We start from the raw sequence: 23,646 nt of genomic DNA, 5'->3' as shown, positions 1-23,646 counted from the left end.
AGATATTTGGAAGAATGACAGAATCAAACAGATCTCTGTCCACATTGACTTCCATAGTAGGAAAAAATATATAACATGGTAGTCAATGGGGACCGAGATCTGTTTGGTTACAAACATTCTTCCAAATATCTTCCTCAGCAGAACAAAGAAACTCATACAGGTTTGGAACAACTTGAGGGTGAGTAAACGATGATATAATTTTCATTTTTGGGGGAACTATCCCTTTAAAGACTTTGCTATTGCTACAAAGACTTTGCTATTGCTACATTGCTATGCCATTGCTACACTTTCTATGCTATGACTGCTCCAAAGACTTCTTGTTGCAAATTTTGCTCACACACACACAAACCTGGACCTGGAGATGGACACACACACACACACACACACACACACACACACTCAAACTCACAAACTTACTGACACACTCAAACACAGGCTCACACACTCAAACATTCAAAAAGACTCACTCCCACACAGACTCAGACACACACAGGCTCACACACACACAAAACTGGACCTGGAGGTGGACACACACACACACACACACACAAACCGGAACCTGGAGATAATAATAATATAATGTCTAGCCTGGTTGCTGTTATATAGGTAGCCATGATTTATGGAATGACTGATCGCGATAGGAAAAAAATGACGTTTTTAGTTGCATAACATCGGTTAATGGAAACCGTCATTTCATTTTTTTTTATCGATATTTAGAAAAAAAAAAGTTCTGTGTGAATCTGTAATGGGAACGCGACAGCGCTTAACACAGACTAACTTCTCAGAGTTATGTTGAGCAACAGTGTTCATTACTAACCATTCAACTCCGGATTGATTCTGGAATCTTCACTGGGAGAATAAGCATTAAGCACCGGTGATCGGTCCTCTAACTAACGCATGCTCATGTTTTGATTCAGATCGTGTTCGAAGAGGAGGGGCTAATGTTACTCGCGCGTGCCTCCGTTGTCAGTTTGTGAGAGTGAGGGAGCAAGCAGCGCGCAGATCTACAATAAAATACAATTGTACCCATATTAAATATTTAAAAAATCTGAATCAATCCGTGGCGGTCAGCGTTGATATTGTGGCGGGCCGCCACAAATTGATGAATGCATGGGATACCCTGACCTGTGCCATTTTGTTTTGTCTTCTTCCTTTAACCAAACCTTTGTACTATACAGGTGTATTTTTATTCCATTTTTAAATGCAAAATTCAAAAGGGTCATCAGATGCAAAATTCACTTTATAAGTTGTTTGTACATACTGTAAATGTGTGTAAACATCTATCCTATAATGACAAAAATCCATGTAGTGTTTTTTTTTTTTAATCCACTTTCTCAAATCAGGCTGTTTTGAGAATTCTGTCAGAATGACATAGTTCTATACAGGCTCCTCCAATGACAGTTTATAGACAAGGCCATCTTACCTTAGACCCACCCTGAGTGAGCTGTCAAAATGAATGTATTAATCTTGCAATTAATTTTTAATTAAAAAAATAAATAATTATAGCATCACAGTAGACTATATGAACACGGTATCAAGCATGATGATAAGACACAAAAAGAGACATTAATATTGGGTACTGGCTGTGAAGCATTCTCTGTGAACACAGACATGTGCAGACAGAAAGTTGCTTCAGGCAGCGTGGAAGAAGCAAAATGGGATCTTTCATGCTTCAATGGAGAAAAATTTATCAAAATGGTGAGTGACCTCTAAACACTTAAATGAGGTAAAGTTTTAAAATGACCATAAAGTACTGGGAGAAAATTTGATGTTTGTCTATCATCTTTTTTTTTTAAAGAGTTAGAAAAAGAGAAATCACTACTCTTCTCTGATTTGTAGCGTGAATAAAGATTCATCCATTCAATTAATAGTTTATGTGTCGATTAAGTACACAAATTATTTTTTAATATATTTTTCAAATTAAATATTTAAATGCACATTAAATGTTAAAATCCTTTTAAATTATACTGTATGTAGTTCTCTGTAAACATGCTGTACAAGTCACTAAAAATTGTCTATTAATAATGAAATTCACCATAAAAAGTCACATTCTGTGGCATATCTTACTTGGTTAATACTCCCTTATTCTGATAACGACCTGTGCTGTAGGTGCAGAATGGTCATTTGAGAAAAAAAAAATGTGACTCACATCTGGGCTGATCCATTTGGCCTTGATCTTCTCTGATATTTCATGTGTGCGCTCCAGCAGGTCAATGCCTTCTTTGCTCTATAACACAAATAAACACATTCAGAAGTGACTCTTAATTATTATTTGAGGGTTAGTTCCCTCAAGAATGAAAATTCTGTCCTAATTTCAAAATGATTCATAAACAACTCGTGCAAAGCAGTCCAAAGAATCAGTTTCTTTAAAACCCTCCTTTAGTGAGCCCTCACATTGCTGTGATTTGTCAGATAGCGCAGCACTTTTTGATCGGTCCAGAGCTATAAAGAGATCTCTCTACAGCTCTGGATTGGTCTACCGCACACAGCGCGTGTCGGAAACAAAGTTTGTGACCTAAAACGTGGGTAGACATTGTGCAAATGTGTTACTTTGTGATGTAGAACTGTAACAGAATAAGATTCAAATTCTTGACGACGAGCAGACTTTTTTTTTTTTGATAAACAATAACTTTATTTATTTAGCACTGTCGGCTTCACAACTTTGCAGATAGTTTATGTTCACATACAGCTACATGATACACTGCATGAAAGGTAATAGTCGAGAAGGCATAATAATGGGGCACTTAAATGAGGATTCTAAAACACTTAATTTTTTTTTTTAGGTCTTAACCTGTTAGCCAGTTATAGAGATAATAGAGATAATATAGAGGTAATAATACAAATGTGCCATAAAGTCAATAAACCACTCTCTATTCATATAGATGGCGTTCATTTATAGCCACATGATAGCTGTGACTACACAGTAATAGTGAGTTGATTTGCACTCAAACAGATGGTATTCATGCAGGCACATTCAACATATAAAACACACTCACACATCTATGAAAACTATAGAAAAATAAAACAAATAAAGGAAAAGGCGATCAATAAGTTCCGCCTCCATCAGATGACAGATGCTTCAGAGCACGTCACGAGCCGCCACGATGTCACTGAATTCAATTATGAACTGCCTTTAACTATCATTTTGCATTACTGACACACTGTTTTCCTAATGAATGTTGTTCAGTTGCTTTGACACAATGCATTTTGTTTAAAGGGTTATATAAATAAAGTTCACTTGACTTATAATTAAACGTGTAGCTTATTATATTAAAGGTTTGTATCTATACTAACAGTCTAACACATTTTCTTGTCATTTTAAATAAATATTATTAGTTTTACATTTAATTGTATTTTTACATATACATTCTTTAATTGTCAATATATAATTTTAGCAAACTTTTATCATTGCATTAAACAATTCCAAGTTTCTTGCATCTTTGCTCTCCAGATTTAAACTTTCAGTCATGTTTCAGACACACAATCAGTGAAGTCACAGAACAACCTGGTCTAATTGTTAATAAGTAGTTATCATACAGTCATACATGTTATTAATACAGAACTTTAAAAAGACATAAAAAGAACATTTTTGTAAGTTTTGAAAGGTGTTTAATCGTACAATACTGACGTATGGCACCACAACGTAAAAATACTTACATTTTTACAACGAATAAAACGTAAAATATTTACGAATCTATCACGTCATAAAAATATATGCATTTTTTCTGTTTTTATATATTTTTTTTTTTATAAATGAAAGATCCCTACACCCCACCCCTAACCTAAACCTACCCATTTTATACAGAATGTTAAAAGAATATAATAAAATGGACAGAAATGTATAGGAAAATGACAATTTTAATAAAAATTTTACATTAAAACGATATTTGGAGCGACTAACCCTACACCTACCCCTAAACCTACCCATAACCATTTCTTAAAACTACATACTGTTATAAATAAATGAATAACAGACAAACAATCGTAACTTTAATCAATAATTTATTTTTGCGAAAATGTAAAAAATGGTACCAAAAAGAGTTCAAATGATGAGTTACAGCAGCAGTCCTCTCTGGCGGTAATAGTTTTTATAAGGTACAGAGCAGAATTTTCTTTATTAATCAGTGAAATTATGAATCTGTCTTCTCTCCGTGAAGGCGCGAGACTCATTTCAAATGTCAATCAACTGAAACACTGCATGTCGCAATCTGTGACGAATTAGGTGAGAACCAATTAGCATTCAATATCAGTGCCATAAACCATGTCATATAACCATGTCGCATTTGCACTATTTTTAAATTCGAATCATAACGAGCATAGGCTTTGACTGTAACGGTCACTGTTGCTGAGAATGAAGATGAAGATCAATTGATAAAGGGCTGAATGGATATGTTCCTTGCAAACATATGGATTCTAATGATTTGGAGTACAACAAACAAAAACAATGGATGTGATTTATAATTTAATGTTTTGCTTTGGTGTATCTTATGGTTGTACTTTAAGTCAGAAAAAAAATCGCACAGTAGTACTTCGGATCTGTTGCTTTTTACATCGTTTAAACATGGATTGTTTTACATCTGTGGAAGGAAATGCAAATAACTTTCTTTTTTGCAAAAAAAAAAAAAGTATAATATATTGCTAAATATAGTGTGTTGAATTGAGAATCTAAATGTGATTACATATTTCAATGTATTAGGCTAATGTTATGTGTTGCTAGCATGTGTAAATATTGAAATCTAATTTAGATTTTGATACTCGTCATAGGAGCTTCACAATGAGTGAAATGAGAACATTGTATTTTTAGACCGAGAGGAACTCGAAGCACATTCTGAAGCACAACAATCTGCAAACTAGGCTTTTGAATCTACTGTTGATCACAGGGTATAGACCTACCATCAGACAAAATGATGAGGAGTCATAATATGTTTTAGAACTGGTGAGTAAAATTTTGCAAGCTTTTGTGAATGTCTTTTTTAGCTAATATTCCTGTGTATGTGTGTGTTTCCCTCCTGATCCAGGAATTTTGGGAACAACTATTATCCAGCCACACAATCTTCAGATGTATGAGTATTGCCATTGTAGAATACACATGAAATAGAGCAAGAACATCTAAACTCTGCTGAAAGGCACACGGATTCAAAATTAAACAAAATAAAATTATTTTTAAACCTCTATGACACAAGAACGCTGGCAATAAAACAACATTGGAACCCACTGTATGAAAAAACAAAACAAAAAAAAATTAAGGCATTTCTGAAGATACCTTAATGTGTCACATAAGAAATTCATAGTTTTGAAACAACTTGAGGGGGAGAAAATAATGAGAGAACATTTTTTTGGATGAGCTGTTCTTTTAAGGACATGTTCCCGTGGTCATTTTCTAAAGTAACCATAGTTTTTATTATAGTAAAAGTGTAGAAACCATGTTTTTATGGTGGATTGATTACAATAATGTATTACCATTATAAAAACCATGGTTAATTTTAGGTAGTGTTCCCCAGATTTATATAAGGATTAGTTCACCTCAAAATGAAAATTTCCTTATGTACTCACCCCAATGCCATCCAAGATGTTGATGTCTTTCTTTCTTCAGTTGAAAAGAAATTTAGTTTTTTGAGGAAAATATTTCAGGATTTTTCAACCAAAATGTAGAAAGTCCAAATCAATGCAGTTTCAAAGGGCTTTGAGGTGCTTCAAAGGGCTCTGCAGGATCCCATCTTATCTAGAGAAACGATCTGTCATTTAATTATTTTTTTTTAATAAATAAACATTTATACACTTTTTAAAAACATTTGTTCGTCTTGTGCTGGTCTGTGATGTGTCAGGCATTATGTCATCATGTTGGAAACATCACAAGTCACGTCATTAAGTTAATTGTACTCTGGTCCAAAAAGGCAGGGAAGGGCAAAAAATTCCATCTCATCTTAACCAACTTCAAATTTGTCCGACATCTTAGTTTTAATTTATTATTATTATTATTATACAAAAAATATATTTCATGACGTTTCCAGCGTGATGATGTAATGCCTGGTTGCGTCACAGACCAGCACAAGATGAACAATTGTGGTTAAAAATTATATAAATGTTTCTTTTGTTTTCAAAATGACTGATCTTTTCTCATGATAAGACCCTGTTCCTCAGCTGGGATCATGCATAGCCCTTTGAAGCACCTCAAAGCCCTTTGAAACTGCATTGATTTGGACTTCAACATTTTGGTTGTAGTTGAAGACGACTTTTTGTTTTTAAGGTTTCAAATGGTCTGGCACCTTCGTACCTTTCTTACACAGTCCAGCCAGATGTCTAAGGTCACTGAATGACACTGAAACTCTTATTGATCCCTAGATCTAGGTTGAAGAGGAAAGGTGACCAGGCTTTTGCCATAGCCGGCCCTAAATTGTGGAATAGTCTTCCAATCTCTATTAGAACAACTGCAACAGAATCTCTTTTTAAAACAAGGCTTAAAGCCTACCTCTTTGAGAAGGCTTTTAGTGTATGAGCAAATTATGTCTATTATGTCTTATGTCTTTATCGTTTCTATGTATTCTTCTGTTTAAATTATATTGTTCAGCACAATGGTCAACCATCGTTGTTTTATTGTGCTTTTTAAATAAATAAAACAAAACAAAAACACGTTCATTGTGTGGAGAAAAATCCTGAAATGTTTTCCTCAAAAAACTTCATGACATTGGCATAAATTATCAGGAAATTTTCATTTTGAGGAGAACTAATACTTTAAGGAACAATTAAAAAAAAAAAAAAAAATGGTCCTATGTCACCCAGATCAATAACACACAATAACATTAACATTGGAACACGGAATGGCACGGAATTTGCCAAATTTTTAATGAATTAATCAAAAATAGGTCATTGCACTTACATTAAAACACAATATGGACTAATATCTGTAAATATTAAGCCGGAACAATCTGTTTAAATATGAATCCTGCATGTTCTGCATGTCTCTGTTGATGAATGGAGCAGAAGCGCATCTTCATTCATTAAACACACGGAAGTGCGCGTTTAAAGGAAACAAACAAAATAATTAATCTTTTTTTTTTTTTTGAGAGAGAGAATCATAGTATGTCTCTTTTTTCTTCGCAGATGCACCAAGGATCCAGCTGATTACTGGCCGTTTGCAGGATTACTCTTTATTTGCTGTACCGGTCACATCTAGGTACACTTTTTTTGTATGTTTTAATTGAATGTATTAATACACTTGTATAGTTAGGTTTCTGATCTAAAAGACGGTATAATATTTATTATCAGAATAATGCGGGGCCCCAATGGAATTACATTTGGTTCAATAAAAATGAATGAAACTTTATAAAACTGAACGTAACTTTTTCAGAAACTATCAAAAAAATATGCCATTACAAAAGAAGAAAAACAATGAAAATGAAAAAAAAAAAATGAACTCAGTCGTACAAATTTAACAGGCTCTTCAGATATGCTTCATTCTTTGTTAATGTTTTTCAAAGATTAATTTTGGCTAATCGTGGTTTCTGAATGCCTTGCCACAGATTACTATTATGCTTCACAGTTTTTTGTTTGGTGTTTTGACACAAACTTCTCGTGGGGGCGGGCTTAACAGTGATCTACTCTGATTGGATAGAGAGCTTTTGATGGACAGGTGCTCTCTGACTGGGAAGTACAGACGTCACTCAGTGGCATGCATATTGGAAAGCTCCCGTGGTGATTAAATCTGGTGTCTACTGAAAAAATTATTTTTCACAGATTAAGTTAAAGAAATTTATTTTAAGCTCATACACAGGTTCTACCCTTTTAAGAAGTTTATACAAAGATTTAAATCTGACATTGATCGCACAAGCTCTTTTTGTTCGAGTTCTGAAGACAATGTGTAAACTGTGCGCTTATTTTGGTCATGTCACTACACTCAGAAACTTTGGGATGATATTGGTCTGTTTGCCAGGCTTCTCAGTTCATAAGAAAAACATTATATTTTGGTATTATGACTTTGACCCCACAAATGAAAATATCAGTTTTGTTAGAATTTAGAATTTAGAATTAGCTCTGCCTTGGATCTCCTTCTTTAATTTTGTTTAGATTTTGGCCCTCTTTTCTTTAGTTCTATTTTTTTCTTTATTGTATTTTTGTGTGTGTGTGGTGGATATTATGTGATGTATGTTTATACTTTTGTATGTTTTTGTTCTCTGCATTAATAATAATAATAATAATAATAACAAAAATCTTGCGGTAATTTGTATGCAATATGTCAGGCTTTGTATGACTAAATATGTAAATAATATCTGACCTTCGATCGTCTCAGTCTGTAAAGATGAGCTCTCAGGAGAGACATGGAGTGGCATCATTGCTCCTACGCTTGTCCTTCAAGTCAGCTTGAAGTAAGCTTGTGTTACTGAAGCAACCAATAACATCCATACAAGTTTTTCATGTTACAGTGTGCAACAGTTTGTTGCGGGTTATTATTGTCATTCGCAGAGATGTATAGTAACGAAGTAGAACTACTTCACTACTGTACTTAAGTACTAAAAGGCGGTATCTGTACTTTACTGGAGTATTATTTTTTTCTCCTACTTCCACATTTACTTCGGTACATATTTTAGCTGAGTTTAATACTTTTACTCCGATATTTTTTTTATGTGCTGCATCGTTACTCGTTACAATTATAATAATGTTACGAATCATTCCATTACAAACCACTGCCAGAACTGTAGATGAGACATCATTGAGCGAAACAAGCGATTAAGAAGACTGCGCGTGCTGACTGAACTGCTGTTAAGAGAGAAATGAACACCGAGCCGAGCCAGATAATGACTCGTTCACGAGTCAAGAACCGGTTGCATCGGTTCTCGGATGACCAGTAAGGTTAGTTCTTTCTGACAGTTCGATTCAATAAACCAGTTGAAGAAAACAGTTCACCGATTCTTTTGCGCTCGATGCAATGGCGTCATTGGCTTTTACTGCACCTGGGCTCATAACATTAACACAGAATCAGTTCAGAATCAATCACCAAAAGAATCAGTTCGGTCCAGACGCTCTGTGTGTCGGTTTGCTTCACGCTAAATCACACATGCGCAGTATCATCAGCTCCTCGGTTCACGAATCAGACGCGTCTGACAGAAACGGTTCTTGACTCGTGAACGAGTCAGTCTTTCGTTCGTTATCTGGCTCGGCTCTGTGTTCATCTTCAGTTCTCTCTTCACAGCAGTTCAGTCAGTGTACTGTTTGAGTCAATGAATTACTCCTGGATATTGGTTTGTTTTAACTCAGAGGGAGTGTCAGACACATTAAACAAGTTAACAGCTTAATTCATTTGTGGATTAATGCGTATTGGAGACGCGAACTGTTTAAAACGATTCAATTCGATTTGGTGGACTGTTTCAAAAAGATCTGGTTACATCGAATGATTCGTTCGCGAACCAGATATCACAAACTGCTTTGTTTTTAACTGTCTTACAACAGACACGGAAGAGAAGACAATGCTGAATAAAGTCGTAGTTTTTGCTATTTTTGGACCAAAATGTATTTTCGATGCTTCAAAAAATTCTAAATGACCCTCTGATGTCTTATGGGTTTGAAACAACATGAGGGTAAGTTATTAATGACATCATTTTGCAAATTGGGCTAACTAACCCTAGTAACCGTTTTTGTTTACAAGAAGTTACAGTCAAAGTAATTGTGATTGTCCTTTAGGTTAATCATTTGAAATAGTAAAAACAATATGTTAAAACTTTTGACTACTTTCTTTAATAGCTACATAACACAATACTTCTACTTTTACTTTCAGTACTTGAGTAGTACATTTTAAAATAGACTACTTGCAATACTTAAGTACAAAAAATGTTGAATACTTTAGTACTTCTACTTAAGTGTGGTGCTTAAAGAGCACTTCAACTTCTACTCAAGTCACTTTTTTGATAGAGCACTTGTACTTTTACTCAAGTATGGGTCTATAGTACTTTATACATCTCTGGTCATTCGGTAACACAAGCTTAATTCAAGTTGCCTTGAAGGACAAGTGCTCATCTTTACAGACTGAGAAGATTGAAGGTCATATATTATTTACATATTTAGTAATACAAATCACAGCAAGAGCAATATGTGCGCCACTGAGAGACGTCTGTACTTCCCAGTCAGACAGCAACTGTACATCAAAGGCTCACTATCCATTCAGAGTAGATCACTGTTAAGCCCGCCCTCACGAGAAGTTTGTGTCAAAACACCAAATTAAAAACTGTTAAGCATAAGTGAAATCTGTGGCAAAGCATTCAGAATCCACAATTAGCGAAATGGAATCATTGAAAAACATTAACAAAGAATGAAGCATAATTTGAGCCTGTTAAATTTTTTTAATTTTCATTGTGTTTTTCTTATTTTGTAATGGCATATTTTTGATAGTTTCTGAAAAAGTTACGTTCAGTTTTATAAAGTTTCATTCAATTCCATAGGCCCCTAGCGGTTAGGAAAATATTGTACGGTTTCATCAGGTGCACGCGTCTGGACCTAAGTTAACCTCTGGTCTGTGTCGTGTATATCAGTCTGGCGAGGAGCGAGGCCGGTGGAGTGATTGGAAATGAGCGACCCCTGCTCGACCCACTGGTCTCGAGTCCCACGGAGGAGATGGAGGGATATAAAACCGGAGCGACGACAGTGACGGAAAAGAAAGGACCAGGCATGGGTTTTAGTTTGTGTTTGGTTTTTATTTGAATTTTATTTATAAACTTTAATTACAAAATAAAGACAAAACAGCGCGTCAGCCCCTCACGGACGACTGATGCGCTGTTTTGTCTTTATTTTGTAATTAAAGTTTGATTTGATTGTCTGCCGGTTCCCGCCTCCTTCTTCCCGATGATTATGAAGGTTGTATTATTGCAGCCTGATAAAGCAGCGTGTGAGCGTGAGTGTGGCACCAGTTGTCTACAATAATGAACCTTTTCACAATATTCTAATTTTCTGAGATACTGAATTTGGGATTTTCCTTAGTTGTCAGTTATGAACATCAAAATTAAATGAAATAAACATTTGAAGTATATCAGTCTGTGTGTAATGAATTAATATAATATACAAGTTTCACTTTTTGAATGGAATTAGTGAAATAAACTTTTTGACGATATTCTAATTATATGACCAGCACCTGTATACTCTCATTCCTGCGTAATAATCAAGGAACTTTGCTGTGGTGCATGGGTAATCCAATGATATTACACAGCACCTGAAAATAGTCCCCAGCTAGGTAACTTCCAACGTGACCTGCATTAAGTTTTCAGGCAATGTTATATTATTGCACCTGCTGCACAAATGGAAAAGCAGCACTGTTCCTAGATTATTACACAGGAAGGAGAGTATAGTTCCTAGCCATATCGGCCTAGAAAATCACAAGGATTTGGAAATTAGGGGTTTTTCATAACTGTTCTACTGATAAATATTAGTAGTTAAAATGTTGTATTTAATTTAAGATATATACTGTAATTTATCAACTGAATCATTTCTTTTTATTTAGATTACATGTTTACGGAGATGATTTTAATCCATTTTATAGTTTTTTTTTTTTTTTACAGATTATTTTGTCTTCCAAAATAAAACTGTTAATTTACAATCTTGAGCATGTCTTGACAATTTATTGAATGTGTTTGATTGTAATGATTTAGGAAATACCTGTAAAATAACAGCATTTCTCCATAAAACTATAAGTGCCATCACTTTATTGAAGGTGTAATACTGTAATATATATATATATATATATTTTATATTAGAATAGATTCAACTTTATTGTCATTGCACATGTGGGAACAGGGCAACGAAATAGAGTAGTACAAAGGAAAGAGATACACCATAACATTAGGAAAGAGAGGAGAAAAAAAACAACACCCAGACTGTGCTGCTTTTGGGAACTATGGACAGAAATTTTGTTTTAAATAATAATTTGCGAAATACCTGTAAAATAACAGTGTTTCTCCATAAAACTATTAGTGCCATCACTTTATTGAAGGTGTTTGGTCATTATAATCTAGGAAAAATCCATGAAATAACAGTTTTACACTGTAAAAAAACAATAACTGAAAAAAAACCATCTTAATTCAAACAAGGAAAAACTTGTAAAATAACAGTGTTTTTATGTAAAATATCGCCGGCAAACACAGACATTCGCATTCGGACGGGATTAGTTTTCTCAGAGAATCACTGAGTTTGCTGAAAAACAGTAGGTAATTTGCTCTGGAATTATCACAGAGGTTGTGTGAGAAAAACAAAGACGTGGCAGATTCGGACGGGATTAAAATCACCAAGTACGTCTGTGAAACACAGATTTCTCTAACGATCCCCTGTAAAAAACTAGTCACGTCTGAATAGAGCTTAAGTTTCTGTCTATTGTTTTTAATTGAAAAACTATGGATTGAAGTTTAAAGACTAAAATAGTTTGTAAAACCCTTCAATACAGTTGGTAAGTATGTTTTATATGGTGGGGCTAGACATAGTCTCAGAATAATGGTTGCATGAATGTAATTTTTTATGGTATCTTCTTCAAATTTGAAATATAAAATCATGAGACGTGACTTTCAACCCATTACTTTTCTAGATTGCTCCAGGACTGATTTCATGTATTTTTATATCAAATAAAAAAAAAACTGTGTGATACATTTTTTTTTTCAAAGGGCACTTCAGTGTCTATAACTTTTAATATTTTTGAGCATTATCAACTGTGGTTGATAAAAAGTAAAGCCCAAAAGGTCTTCTTTCCAAAGACACCAAAATTATGTATGTAACAAACATAAGTAAGGAACTGTTGCAATTTTAAATTAGTTAGGGCACTTTCAGCTGTGACTCACATTATGGGGTGTCTGGTTAACAGGTTAAGGCATATTATAAGGGGGAGATGAAAAGGACTCCCTCATCATCAATGCTTGATACCTCTATTTTTGTCGATACTGAGCGGATACAGGAGGATGCGGTGGTGGATGACTATCAAGGTTGTGGGGTTCATCTGGAGAATTCAGTTGTTTTGAGAACTTAAGCCCCTTTCACACTACACGTCGGACCCGCAATATTTCCGGAACATTGCCGGGTCGCCTTCTGTGTGAAAGCAACCACGTCCCGGACTAGGACCTAGTAACATTTCAGAATCAGAATCAGAATCAGAAAGAGCTTTATTGCCGAGTATGTTTGCGCATACAAGGAATTTGTTTTAGTGACATAAGGTTCCAGTACACATAGACACCAACACACAGACAAAAAATAAAAAATAAAAAAAATAAAAAAATAAAAGGGTAGCCAAATAAATAAGTGTATAAACAATTGTGCCATAAATGATAATGGGATAGGATTGAAAAAGATGCAGGGATGTACTAGGATGGAGGGGTAACAAATAAATATAAGGATGTTGCAATTTTGTTTGCATAAGCATAAGTGGGGAACATTTAACTGTTCATGAGGTAGATTGCCTGGGGGAAGAAACTGTTTTTGTGCCTTGCTGTTCTGGTATTTGCGGCTCTGAGACGCCGGCCAGATGGCAAAAGTTCAAAAATGGGGTGACTTGGATGTGAGGGATCCAGAGTGATTTTATGAGCCCTTTTCCTCACTCTGGATGTATACAGTTCTTGAAGGGTGGGCAGGGGAGCACCAATAACCCTTTCAGCAGTCCGAACAGTTCTCTGTAGTCTTCTGATGTCCGATTTTGTTGCTGAGCCAAACCAGACAGTTATAGAAGTACACAGTACAGACTCAATGACGGCTGAGTAGAACTGTTTCAGCAGCTCCTGTGGCAAGTTAAACTTCCTCAGCTGGCGAAGGAAATACAACCTTTGTTGGGCCTTTTTTACAATGGAGTCAATGTGATTGTCCCACTTCAGGTCCTGAGAGATGGTGGTTCCCAGGAATCTGAATGACTCCACTGCAGTCACTGTGCTGTTCATGATGGTGAGTGGGGGGAGTGCAGGTGGGTTTCTCCTAAAGTCCACGATCATCTCCACTGTTTTGAGCGTGTTCAGCTCCAGGTTGTTAAGACTGCACCAGACAGCCAGCTGCTCAACCTCTTGTCTGTAAGCAGACTCATCACCGTCCTGGATGAGGCCGATGACTGTAGTGTCATCTGCAAACTTCAGGAGCTTGACAGAGGGGTCTTTAGAGGTGCAGTCGTTGGTGTAAAGGGAGAAGAGCAGAGGGGAGAGAACACATCCCTGAGGGGCGCCAGTGTTGGTGGAGCAGCTGTTTGATGTGAATTTCCCCAGTCTCACTAACTGTTGCCTGTCTGTCAGAAAGCTGGTCATCCACCGACAGATAGAGCTAGGAACAGAGAGCTGGGTCAGTTTGGTCTGGAGGGTTGTTGGGATGATGGTGTTGAAAGCCGAACTAAAGTCCACAAACAGGATCCTCACATAAGTCCCTGTTTTGTCCAGATGTTGCAGGATGAAGTGCAATCCTATGTTGATTGCATCATCCACGGACCTGTTTGCTCGGTAAGCAAACTGCAGGGGGTCCAGTAAGGGTCCAGTGATGTCCTTCAGATAACCCAGAACCAGTTTTTCAAACGACTTCATGACGACAGATGTTAGAGCCACAGGCCTGTAGTCGTTAAGTCCTGTTATCTTGGGTTTCTTTGGGATGGGGATGATGGTGGAGCGTTTGAAGCAGGAAGGTACTTCACACAACTCCAGGGATCTGTTGAAGATCTGTGAAAAGATGGGGGCCAGCTGGTCAGCACAGATTTTCAGACAGGCTGGTGTAACACCATCTGGGCCTGGTGCTTTTCTTCTTTTGTTCTTCTTGAAGACCTGGCGCACATCATCTTCACAGATTTGAAGAGCAGTAGGTGTGGAACGGGGGATTGCAGGAGGTGTTAATGGTTGTGCAGGGAGATGGTCAGAATGGGTGTTGGGGGTTTCAAATCTGCAATAAAACTCATTCAGGTCGTTAGCAAGCCGTTGATTAGCCTCAGTGCAAGGGGATGGTGTCTTGTAGTTTGTGATGGCCCTCAGTCCTCTCCAAACTGAAGTTGAGTCGTTGGAAGAAAACTGGTCTTCCAACTTTTTAGCGTAGGTCTTTTTAGCCACTCTGATCTCTTTGTTCAGTGTGTTCCTGGCCTGATTGTACAAGACCCTGTCCCCATTTCTGTAGGCATCCTCTTTGGCCTGACGAAGATGTCTGAGTTTTACTGTAAACCATGGCTTATCGTTGTTGAATGTTAAATAAGTCCTGGTAGGGATGCAAACATCCTCACAGAAACTAATATAGGATGTTACAGTCTCTGTGAGTTCGTCCAGATCGGTGGTAGCAGCTTCAAAAACACTCCAATCAGTGAGGTCAAAACAAGATTGTAAATCCTGCTCCGTTTCGCTGGTCCATCTCTTCACAGTCCTTACTACAGGTTTAGCAGATTTAAGTTTCTGCTTGTAGGACGGTATAAGATGAACCAGACAGTGATCAGAACGTCCCAAAGCTGCTCGTGGAACAGAGTGATATGCATCCTTTATTGTGGTGTAGCAGTGATCCAATATATTACTGTCTCTGGTGGGACATGTAACATGCTGTCTGTATTTTGGCAGTTCACGGGAAAGATTGGCTTTATTAAAGTCCCCAAGAATGATTAAAACAGAGTCCAGGTGTTGATGTTCTGTCTCTGTGATCTGATCAGCGAGTTTCTGTAAAGCTGAGCTCAAGTGCGCTTGCGGATGGATGTAAACACTAACCAGAATGAACGAATGAAACTCCCGCGGCGAATAGAACGGCTTGCAGTTGACAAACTGCATTTCTAGATCAGGACAGCACATCTTCTTTAACACAGTTACATCTCTACACCATCGCTCATTGATGTAAAAGCATGTCCCGCCGCCGCGCGATTTCCGAGTAGACTCTGATTCGCGATCCGCTCTGAACAGCTGAAAGCCCGGCAGATGGAGCGCGCTGTCCGGTATGGCATCATTCAGCCAGGTTTCCGTGAAACACAGAGCAGCAGAGTGAGAGAAATCCTCATTTGTCCGAGAGAGCAAAAGGAGTTCGTCTGTTTTGTTAGGTAGAGAGCGGAGATTTGCCAGATAGATGCTAGGCAACGGCGTTCGAAATCCGCGCTTCCTGAGTCTGACGAGCGCTCACGCTCGCTTCCCCCGTCTGCGCGTCCTGAAGCGATTGATCAGCGCCGCCGTTCCTCCGATAACAACGTTCAGTAAAACGTCTGAATAATTTAAATCTGGTAAAAGATCTTGTGGTGTGTTCTGCCGAATGTTCAGCAGTTCATCCCTGGTGAAACTGATAGTGTTTGTTAAACAAAAAACAGGAAAAACGAACAAAAACAGTACAAACACTGGAGAGCCAAGCACTGAAGCAGCCATGCGCGGCGCCATCGAGTACATTTGGGGTGTTCGACCCGGGACGAGCGCTGTGTGAACAAAAGCCAGATCTAATTCCGTGTCGAAGTGATGACGCAAAGCGACTCTTTTACCGGCTGTTTTGAAGGAAGATCAACGTTCGCGATGAAAACATATGTGCAAACTGTAATGAAGCAGAGATCAGTTAGTTCCTCACTTTCCGCGCTGACGTTGAGATTGTTTGCTTGCTTCAGTGAAAGTATAACGTGCCTAGCATTTTCGACTCGTACATTACACGTCACGCGCTGATGTCACGTGTCGTTACGGGATCTTCAAGGGTTGTGTGTGAAAGCACGCACATATACCGGGTCATCACTGGCAGTGTGAAAGTGCCAAATCTAGCGACCCGGGAACAACTGCAGGAACACTTTACCTGTGTATTTGCCGGAATGGCAGTGTGAAAGGGGCTATGGGTTCTCATCTAGAGCATTTGTTGACATGCAAATGAGATGATGTAGTGAGAGTGATACGAAAATATACCTGCCTATTTTCTAATGTTCCTGGTAGAACTACAGTCCTGTGCTATGATATTGATGCGGGAACATCTGTAACGACTGGACCCAATGAAATGAGCAGCGATGAAAAATGAGGTTGAATATTTGCTGAAAAATGGATTGGCTGTCCAAAGTCAAAGTTTGTGGAGCTCTCCATGTCTGTTAGTCCAGAAACCACACTCTTCTTTTCATTTTTGCACAGAATACCGAAGGGTTAACAGTGTGAATAAGGCAGATTATTTTCCTTTACTTTCATAGGAGATTGTGTTGATCGAATTTGCTCTGCCACTTACGTCACTAAACTAGATCTTCTTAAAGGGTATTGGCAAGTCCCTTTAACTACCCGTGCTAGTAAAATATCTGTGTTTGTCACTCCTTTTAGCTTTCTGCAATATAATGTTATGGCTTTCGGGATGCGTTACGCTCCAGCAAGAATCATAGCATATAATGGTAGAACTGTCGTAAAATGGTAGGTCAGGGGCATGTAAAGCACATAATGGCCAAAGTAAGTGCAATTTTCTAAGTGTCAGCGCAATTACAGAACTATTGAGAAGGACACCCTGGCCATGGTACTGCCGTTGTGAAGTGTACTTGGGAGGTCATTGTAGCCTGATTAAAGTGTACAGCGATCACAATCCACTAGTGATTTGTCACAAATGACTAACTCAAACCAGCATTTGATGCGGTGGTCTCTCGTTTGGCAGGAGTACAAGCTTGAGATCAAACATCGGAAGGGTTCAGACAATGTAGTTGCACTGTTATGCAGATTTTTTTCTACATGACAAAAAATTTTTAGTAATGGGGGTGTTACATCCGTGGATATATTTAATGTGTTTTATAATTGAGGATGTGTGTGTTTGATGTGGTTGTTTGTGGTTGTCTCCCTCGTCATGAGACAGGTATTCCAACCAGCTATGTTCAATCTGGTGATGCCAGAGGTGATCAGATGATGACAGGAAGTAGGGCTGTGCAAAAAATCGAATGGTATTTTCATGCGCATCTCGTCATTAAAGGTGCTCCCGTGATTAGAAGTATATCTCCAGCACGTGCGTTCAGATCAGGGTTGCCAGATTTTCAAAACAAATCCTGCCCACTTGCTTCTCAAAACTAGTCCAAAACTAGCCCAATCGCGTTTTCCAGGAGGTTCCCAGATAAAAATTGCGTCCCGGGATTAAAATGCAGGTTTTTGGCAGGGTTGCCTTGATAAAATTTGCATATATGGGGCTAAACATAACGTTTTTTGTATTGGGGTCGCTTTGACCCACAGACATGAAAAACAACCGCAGACTTGGCAACACTGGTTGGCCTTTACTTCACAGAAAATCCACACAATATAGATTTTAAAATCGCAGGCGATTCTTTGACGATTTTCCAAAAAAGATTTTGTGTAACTTGTCGGTGGACTACGGTACGTCTCTGTGTAGTAAATGCCGCTCCACCTGAACCAGTGTTGCCAAGTCTGCGGTTGTTTTTCATGTCCGTGGGTTGAAGCGACTCCAATACAAATAACATGATGTTTAGCCCCATAAAATGCGAATTTTACCAAGGAAACCCTGCCAAAAAACTTTTCTCTGAACGCACGTGCTGGAGATGTACTTTTAATCAGAGGAGCACCTTTACTGATGAGATGTGCAAATAGCATTCGATTTTTTGCACAGCCCTAACAGGAAGGAGTAGAAAAGTAGTGGATCTGTGGAGAAAGGAGAGGGACTTTTCTCGGCCAGGGCTACACTTTCTCCTGATTCCCCAGAGTCACTTGTTGTTTGACTTTGGTTGGTCTGAGTAAGTGAACTCAGGACTTTGTTGTGTTCTTGAGCAGAAAGAGAACTGAAGCCGTTTAGAACCACTTGATTATCTTTGTTTAATGTTAACTATGATTGTTAGTATGTTTATGTTCTTTTTGACTCAAGAGAATGTAGGGGGAGGGTGCCATTTTTGTTTGTTCTTTTCTTTTTCTCCTGGTTATGGGCAGAAAGGAAGACAGGGAGGTCTTATGCGTTTTTTTTTTTTTTTATTATCTTTTTCCTAGGTAATTTGTGAATATCCTTGGGTTAGTTAGTTTGGCTTTGTTTGTTATTTTGGCCTAGCTCTCCCCTGAAGTCTTTGTTCCCTGTATGTTTGTTAACACTTTCTTTGAGATTACAGTTTCTGTTTACTTGATTCTTATCTTTTCAAATTAAACATTTATTAATTTGAAGTGGTGTCTGTGTTGACTCTAAATCAGGAGGCTGGTTTGCCCTGGTTCTCTTTCCAATGTTTTTTTCTTTATTTATTTTTGTTACTGGCTCCCCAGCCCTAGACAGGGAGATGGTTTTGTGTAATGTATTATCTTAATTAAAAGCAAATTGGTATGTAGTGCAAACAGTTGTGCCCAATGTTTGGATTAAAATCATAATAATGGATAAATGTTGTGTTTGTGGTAAACAGCCACAGATCATGTGCAGTCCCTGTGTGAAAGTACAGTCTGTGGTGCTTCTGTATCCCTCATCACACAAACAGAGTGTGAACCTCACATACAGCTCATAAAATCAGGCTTGCGCTGTGTAAGCTATTGTGCAATATTAAATGATTGTAAAAACAAAAATACAGTGCATGATCAAACATTTAGGTGAGATAAATATATATTTTTGAAAAATTGGCCCTCTCCACCCCTCGAAAGAAAAAAATAACTCTTGACTCTTCCAAGAGTCACCTAAGAGAGGAATTAATTTTCAAAAATGAAATTAAGGCCCTGAATAAATGTCTAAAAATCCCGATTGAAACATCACTATAAATAATTCGACATGACAAAAAGAAGGCTTTAAAAAGATTGGTATCTGTGATCGGATCAGCAAATACTGCTGTCTGTGATCTGCCTCAAAAATCCTGATCAGAGCACCCCTAATAATGACCCGGAAGTCTTGACTGTAAGCTCACTTCTGCATTGAAGAAAAAGGTGGATATGTTATACATTTTCATCATAATCACTGAATTGTTTGAGGTATCGGCAGATATCATATCGCTGGCTATGAGAATCAATATCAGATCGTATCATGATGACCCCTACTCGATCGTTTACACCCCTACTACACAGTCTTTGTTCAATCTTGAGTCTTGCTGGTTTACATAATAATTGAATTCTAAAACATTCGATTTAATGTAATTTTTTTACTTTATCATCTTTTTTTTTATATAAAAAAAACACTTTCTATTTTTTCTATTCTATCTACTTGTTTTTCTTTGTGTTCATGTGTGTGTGTGTGTGTTTGTGTGTGTTATAACTAACAAACCTTGCTATGTGCACTGCGTTAGGCTAACCGAGACTTGTCATTGCACTTACATGCTGTTACATACTGTTGTCTCGCTAATTTAGACTGCTTCTATTGTTCTCATTTGTAAGTCATTTGGATAAAAGAGTCTGCTAAATTACTAAATGTAAATGTACATAAACTGCTGTCATGTCGTGCAGTAGTTTGTTATTCTTTGGCACCATCTTGTGGCAGTTTGGTGTGGCGGCAGGGAACATTGATAATTATTATAATTGTTTTCTTAGTGGTTGATTTAGACCCTGTGATTCTTGGGTTAGAGGTTAACCAGGAAATAATCGCAGTGTTCCAGATTTTCATTTAGGACAGATTAACTGCACTAACCAGTGATGCTAATTAGAACAATTCTTTGTTTTACTTTTGTGACTGAAAGAGAGTATTAGCTGTCACCAAACAGAAATCGTCCTGTTGGCTTACGGAAGTCATTTTGCTGCGATATTATATATATATATATATATATATATATATATATATATTTTTTTTTTTTTTTTACCCATGTACAGTTCCTATAGAATCAGCCTGTATCTGATCTGAAACAAACACAATGCACGTGGTTACACTGATTAATTTCACATCACCTTTATCTCTATCTGTGTTCACTTTTGCAGTATCGAAAGGAGCCGAAACTCTCTTCAAAGCTTTTGTGTTTCACAGAGGAAAAAAAGCTATATGAGTTTGGATCAACATGAGGGTTATGACAGATTTTTTCATTATTTAGGGTGATGAAACGGAGCTGCTCATGTGTGAGCAAATAGATAGCCTTATTCCGATACATGCAATGCCTATCCATTATGACATGTAGGCATTTTTATAATTAATTAGCCTAAAAAATTCTTATGCATTGCAATCCTTTAGTTTTTTATATTTGGCATGTCTGTGTGCTGCTGTGCGTCCCTGTGTTTAATAAGCAGCGTGTACGCTCACTGCAGACCCGCCTATACTAACACGCTCTTTAAATAACAAAGAAAAATGTTGAAAAAAAAAGTATGTTGCTGGCCTAAATAATGGCAATGATAAATAATGGAAAGAACACCACAGTGTTGGTCTTTGTGTATGTGTGTTGGCTGACCTTCTGCCACATGTAGGCCTCTTTAAGAGTGATAATCTCATGTTCTCTGTGCTCTCCCTGCACAGCACACAGCACACAAATGATCCGCTGGTCGTGTTTACAGTAGAGCGAACCCTCTTGACCATGCTCCTTACATTTTAGCCTCTCCACTGTCACAGTGTCTCTTTTAGCTGGTTTATGCTCATCATTATTGCTGGCCTCCGCCCCCTCTGATGTGTTTTCAGACCCCTGGCAGTCTTTCAATGGCCCACTCTCTGCTTGAGGGTCTGGGGAGCTGTACGGCTGGAGTTGGTGACCAGTGCTTTGTGAATGTTTGTCTGCATGGCTGGTGCAGAAGGCGAAGCGACAGAGTGTGCACATCCAGGCAGCTGACTGAGGCTCGTCTGGTTCACACGCATCACATGTGCCATCCATCTGTGGCAAATCGTCCTCGTTCAAGCAGCTGTTCCAGCATCCTTCAGATGCATCCATGGCGATGGAAGATGAGGATATTAGTGAGTGTCTTGGTTTGAGCCTAAAACTGACAATGAAAGAAAAGCAAAAAAATTAGTTGGAGTAACAGAAATGAGTGAATGGTGCTACATTTCTGTGCTACAATCTTTCTGTGGCAGAGCTTCAATGGGTGTCCATTGAACATGTGTTCTGCACGTTATGAGAGGAATTAACGGTCTATATCAGCAGCTATATAGTAGTACATCATTCAAAAGGAAAACCCGAAACAAGGATATATGAGATAAACGCAGACATATATACGAAACATAAACAGAGCAGCACTTGCTTAGGCTTTGAATATCAGTAATGTTGATAACTTTAATCATTTTAAGAGGCTCATGTTGTTATGAAATCATTTGCACTTCATAAAGATTGGGAAAGATCACATAACATTTAAAAAGCCTTCTGTCTGTACCGCTGTATTTGCATATATATAAATAAATATATAAATAAAATAGCTGAGGACAAAACTCAAGACAACTTTTATAATTTTTTATCTCCATTATTCCTTGCAACAGTTGCACAGTAGGGACTAAAGATTGCAAGTATGCATTATTGCATGACTATTAATTCACCTTCATTTAACAAAATTATTTAACCCGATTGTTTATATGCATCATTTAACATACATTACATTAAATATTGTGCCTGCGTTTATGCATTCATGTAGCATGTTAACATTGTATTAATGGTTTCTGAAAATCGTAAGCAAAGAAGGTTAAAGTCAACAAATTCTTCATAAACCCTTGTTCTTGTTTTATTAAAAGCCTTTAAAATTACTAAGCTTATATGTTACTAAACTTACACCAAGCTTATGTGTGTAACTTCATTTCAAGATATTGCTTTAATACTTGCATACTGATATCTTGTTCTACTGCAAAGAACCAATCTCATATTTTAGATTCATCAAACGATCCTGGAAAAAATATATTGCAGTTTGCCTCAAAACTAATAATCAGCTAAATGTCTTCAATATTGATAAGTTATGTTTCTTAACTTAATTTAGAATATCAGAATGATTTTTGAAGGATCTTATGACAATGCAGAGTGAAGTACTGGATGCTGAGAATTAAGATTTAACCTTAATAGAAAAAAATATTTTACATTTCACAATAGTGTTTTACTGTTTGCAGCCTTGTTTAACAGAAAAACTTAAACTTGTCTGATCTGAATCATTCAACAATCTTCTGATTACTAACTTAGATACTAACACAATACGTTTTCTCCTCATAAAGTTTATCTTAAACAGTTTCCTCTCCATCTCACAGCATAAAAAATTATGCTAATGTCGTTACGTTACATACATTTTTTTTCTCTTTTTATGTTCCTGTCTCTCTCCCCAGTCTTACCTTTCTCTGTTTCCTTCGTCTCTTTGTGAACACGTATAATCATACGTGCTGTTGCTTTTTTCCCCTTCTTCTCTTTCTTTATCTTTATTTCTGTTGTCACGGAGCTGTAATGTTGCAGTGCTGTGCAGCCTGCACTTCCTTGTTTTGCTTTGTTTTGTTTTTCAATACTTCCTGTTCCTCCACACAAGCTAAATGCCAGACTAGTTACAGCAGACAAAGAACAGACTAAATAAGAAGCTTAAAGCCCACCGAGAGATATTAAGATCTGATAATATTTTTTAGTTAGTTGATTATTGATAGTTTCTCTTTCTCTATCTCTATTGATAACTACCCGGAGTAGGCGGAGCGTTCTTCTTCTCTTTCTTTTGAGGTTTTGTTGGCGGTTGACGAACAATAAAATGTTGTATTACCGCTACCAACTGGTATGGAGTGTGGATTCAATTAACTTCTTCCCTTTTTTAATATGTATCCTTTCCCATAAATTTGTTATTTTAAGATACTGAAAAATAAAACTATAACATTCATTTCACGAATTATTTTGTAAAATATCTCCTAGTATAAATTGCATTTTTATTTTTGTTACATTTTGCATCCTTCTTT

The 23,646-nt window shown here is 37.3% G+C and overlaps 1 protein-coding gene across 1 annotated transcript in view; it reads right to left on the bottom strand.

The window, feature by feature from the left end:
* trim44 (tripartite motif containing 44) overlaps positions 1–23,411 on the bottom strand; it is a 61,673-nt gene extending 38,262 nt beyond the window's left edge. The window contains exons 1-3 of the mRNA XM_052544513.1: positions 23,047–23,411; positions 21,206–21,725; positions 2,150–2,227 (exon numbers count right to left, since the gene is read on the bottom strand). Of these exons, the coding sequence (XP_052400473.1) occupies positions 2,150–2,227; positions 21,206–21,676 (549 nt within the window). The 5' untranslated portion in view covers positions 21,677–21,725; positions 23,047–23,411. The remainder of the gene's footprint in view (positions 1–2,149; positions 2,228–21,205; positions 21,726–23,046) is intronic.
* Positions 23,412–23,646: the final 235 nt, after the last annotated feature.

This window comes from Carassius gibelio, chromosome A25 (genome assembly GCF_023724105.1).
Source record: "Carassius gibelio isolate Cgi1373 ecotype wild population from Czech Republic chromosome A25, carGib1.2-hapl.c, whole genome shotgun sequence".
In the NCBI taxonomy this organism is placed as follows: Eukaryota; Metazoa; Chordata; class Actinopteri; order Cypriniformes; family Cyprinidae; genus Carassius; species Carassius gibelio.
Note: the sequence above shows the minus strand (reverse complement) of the source record. Positions and strands in the feature narration are given on the sequence as shown.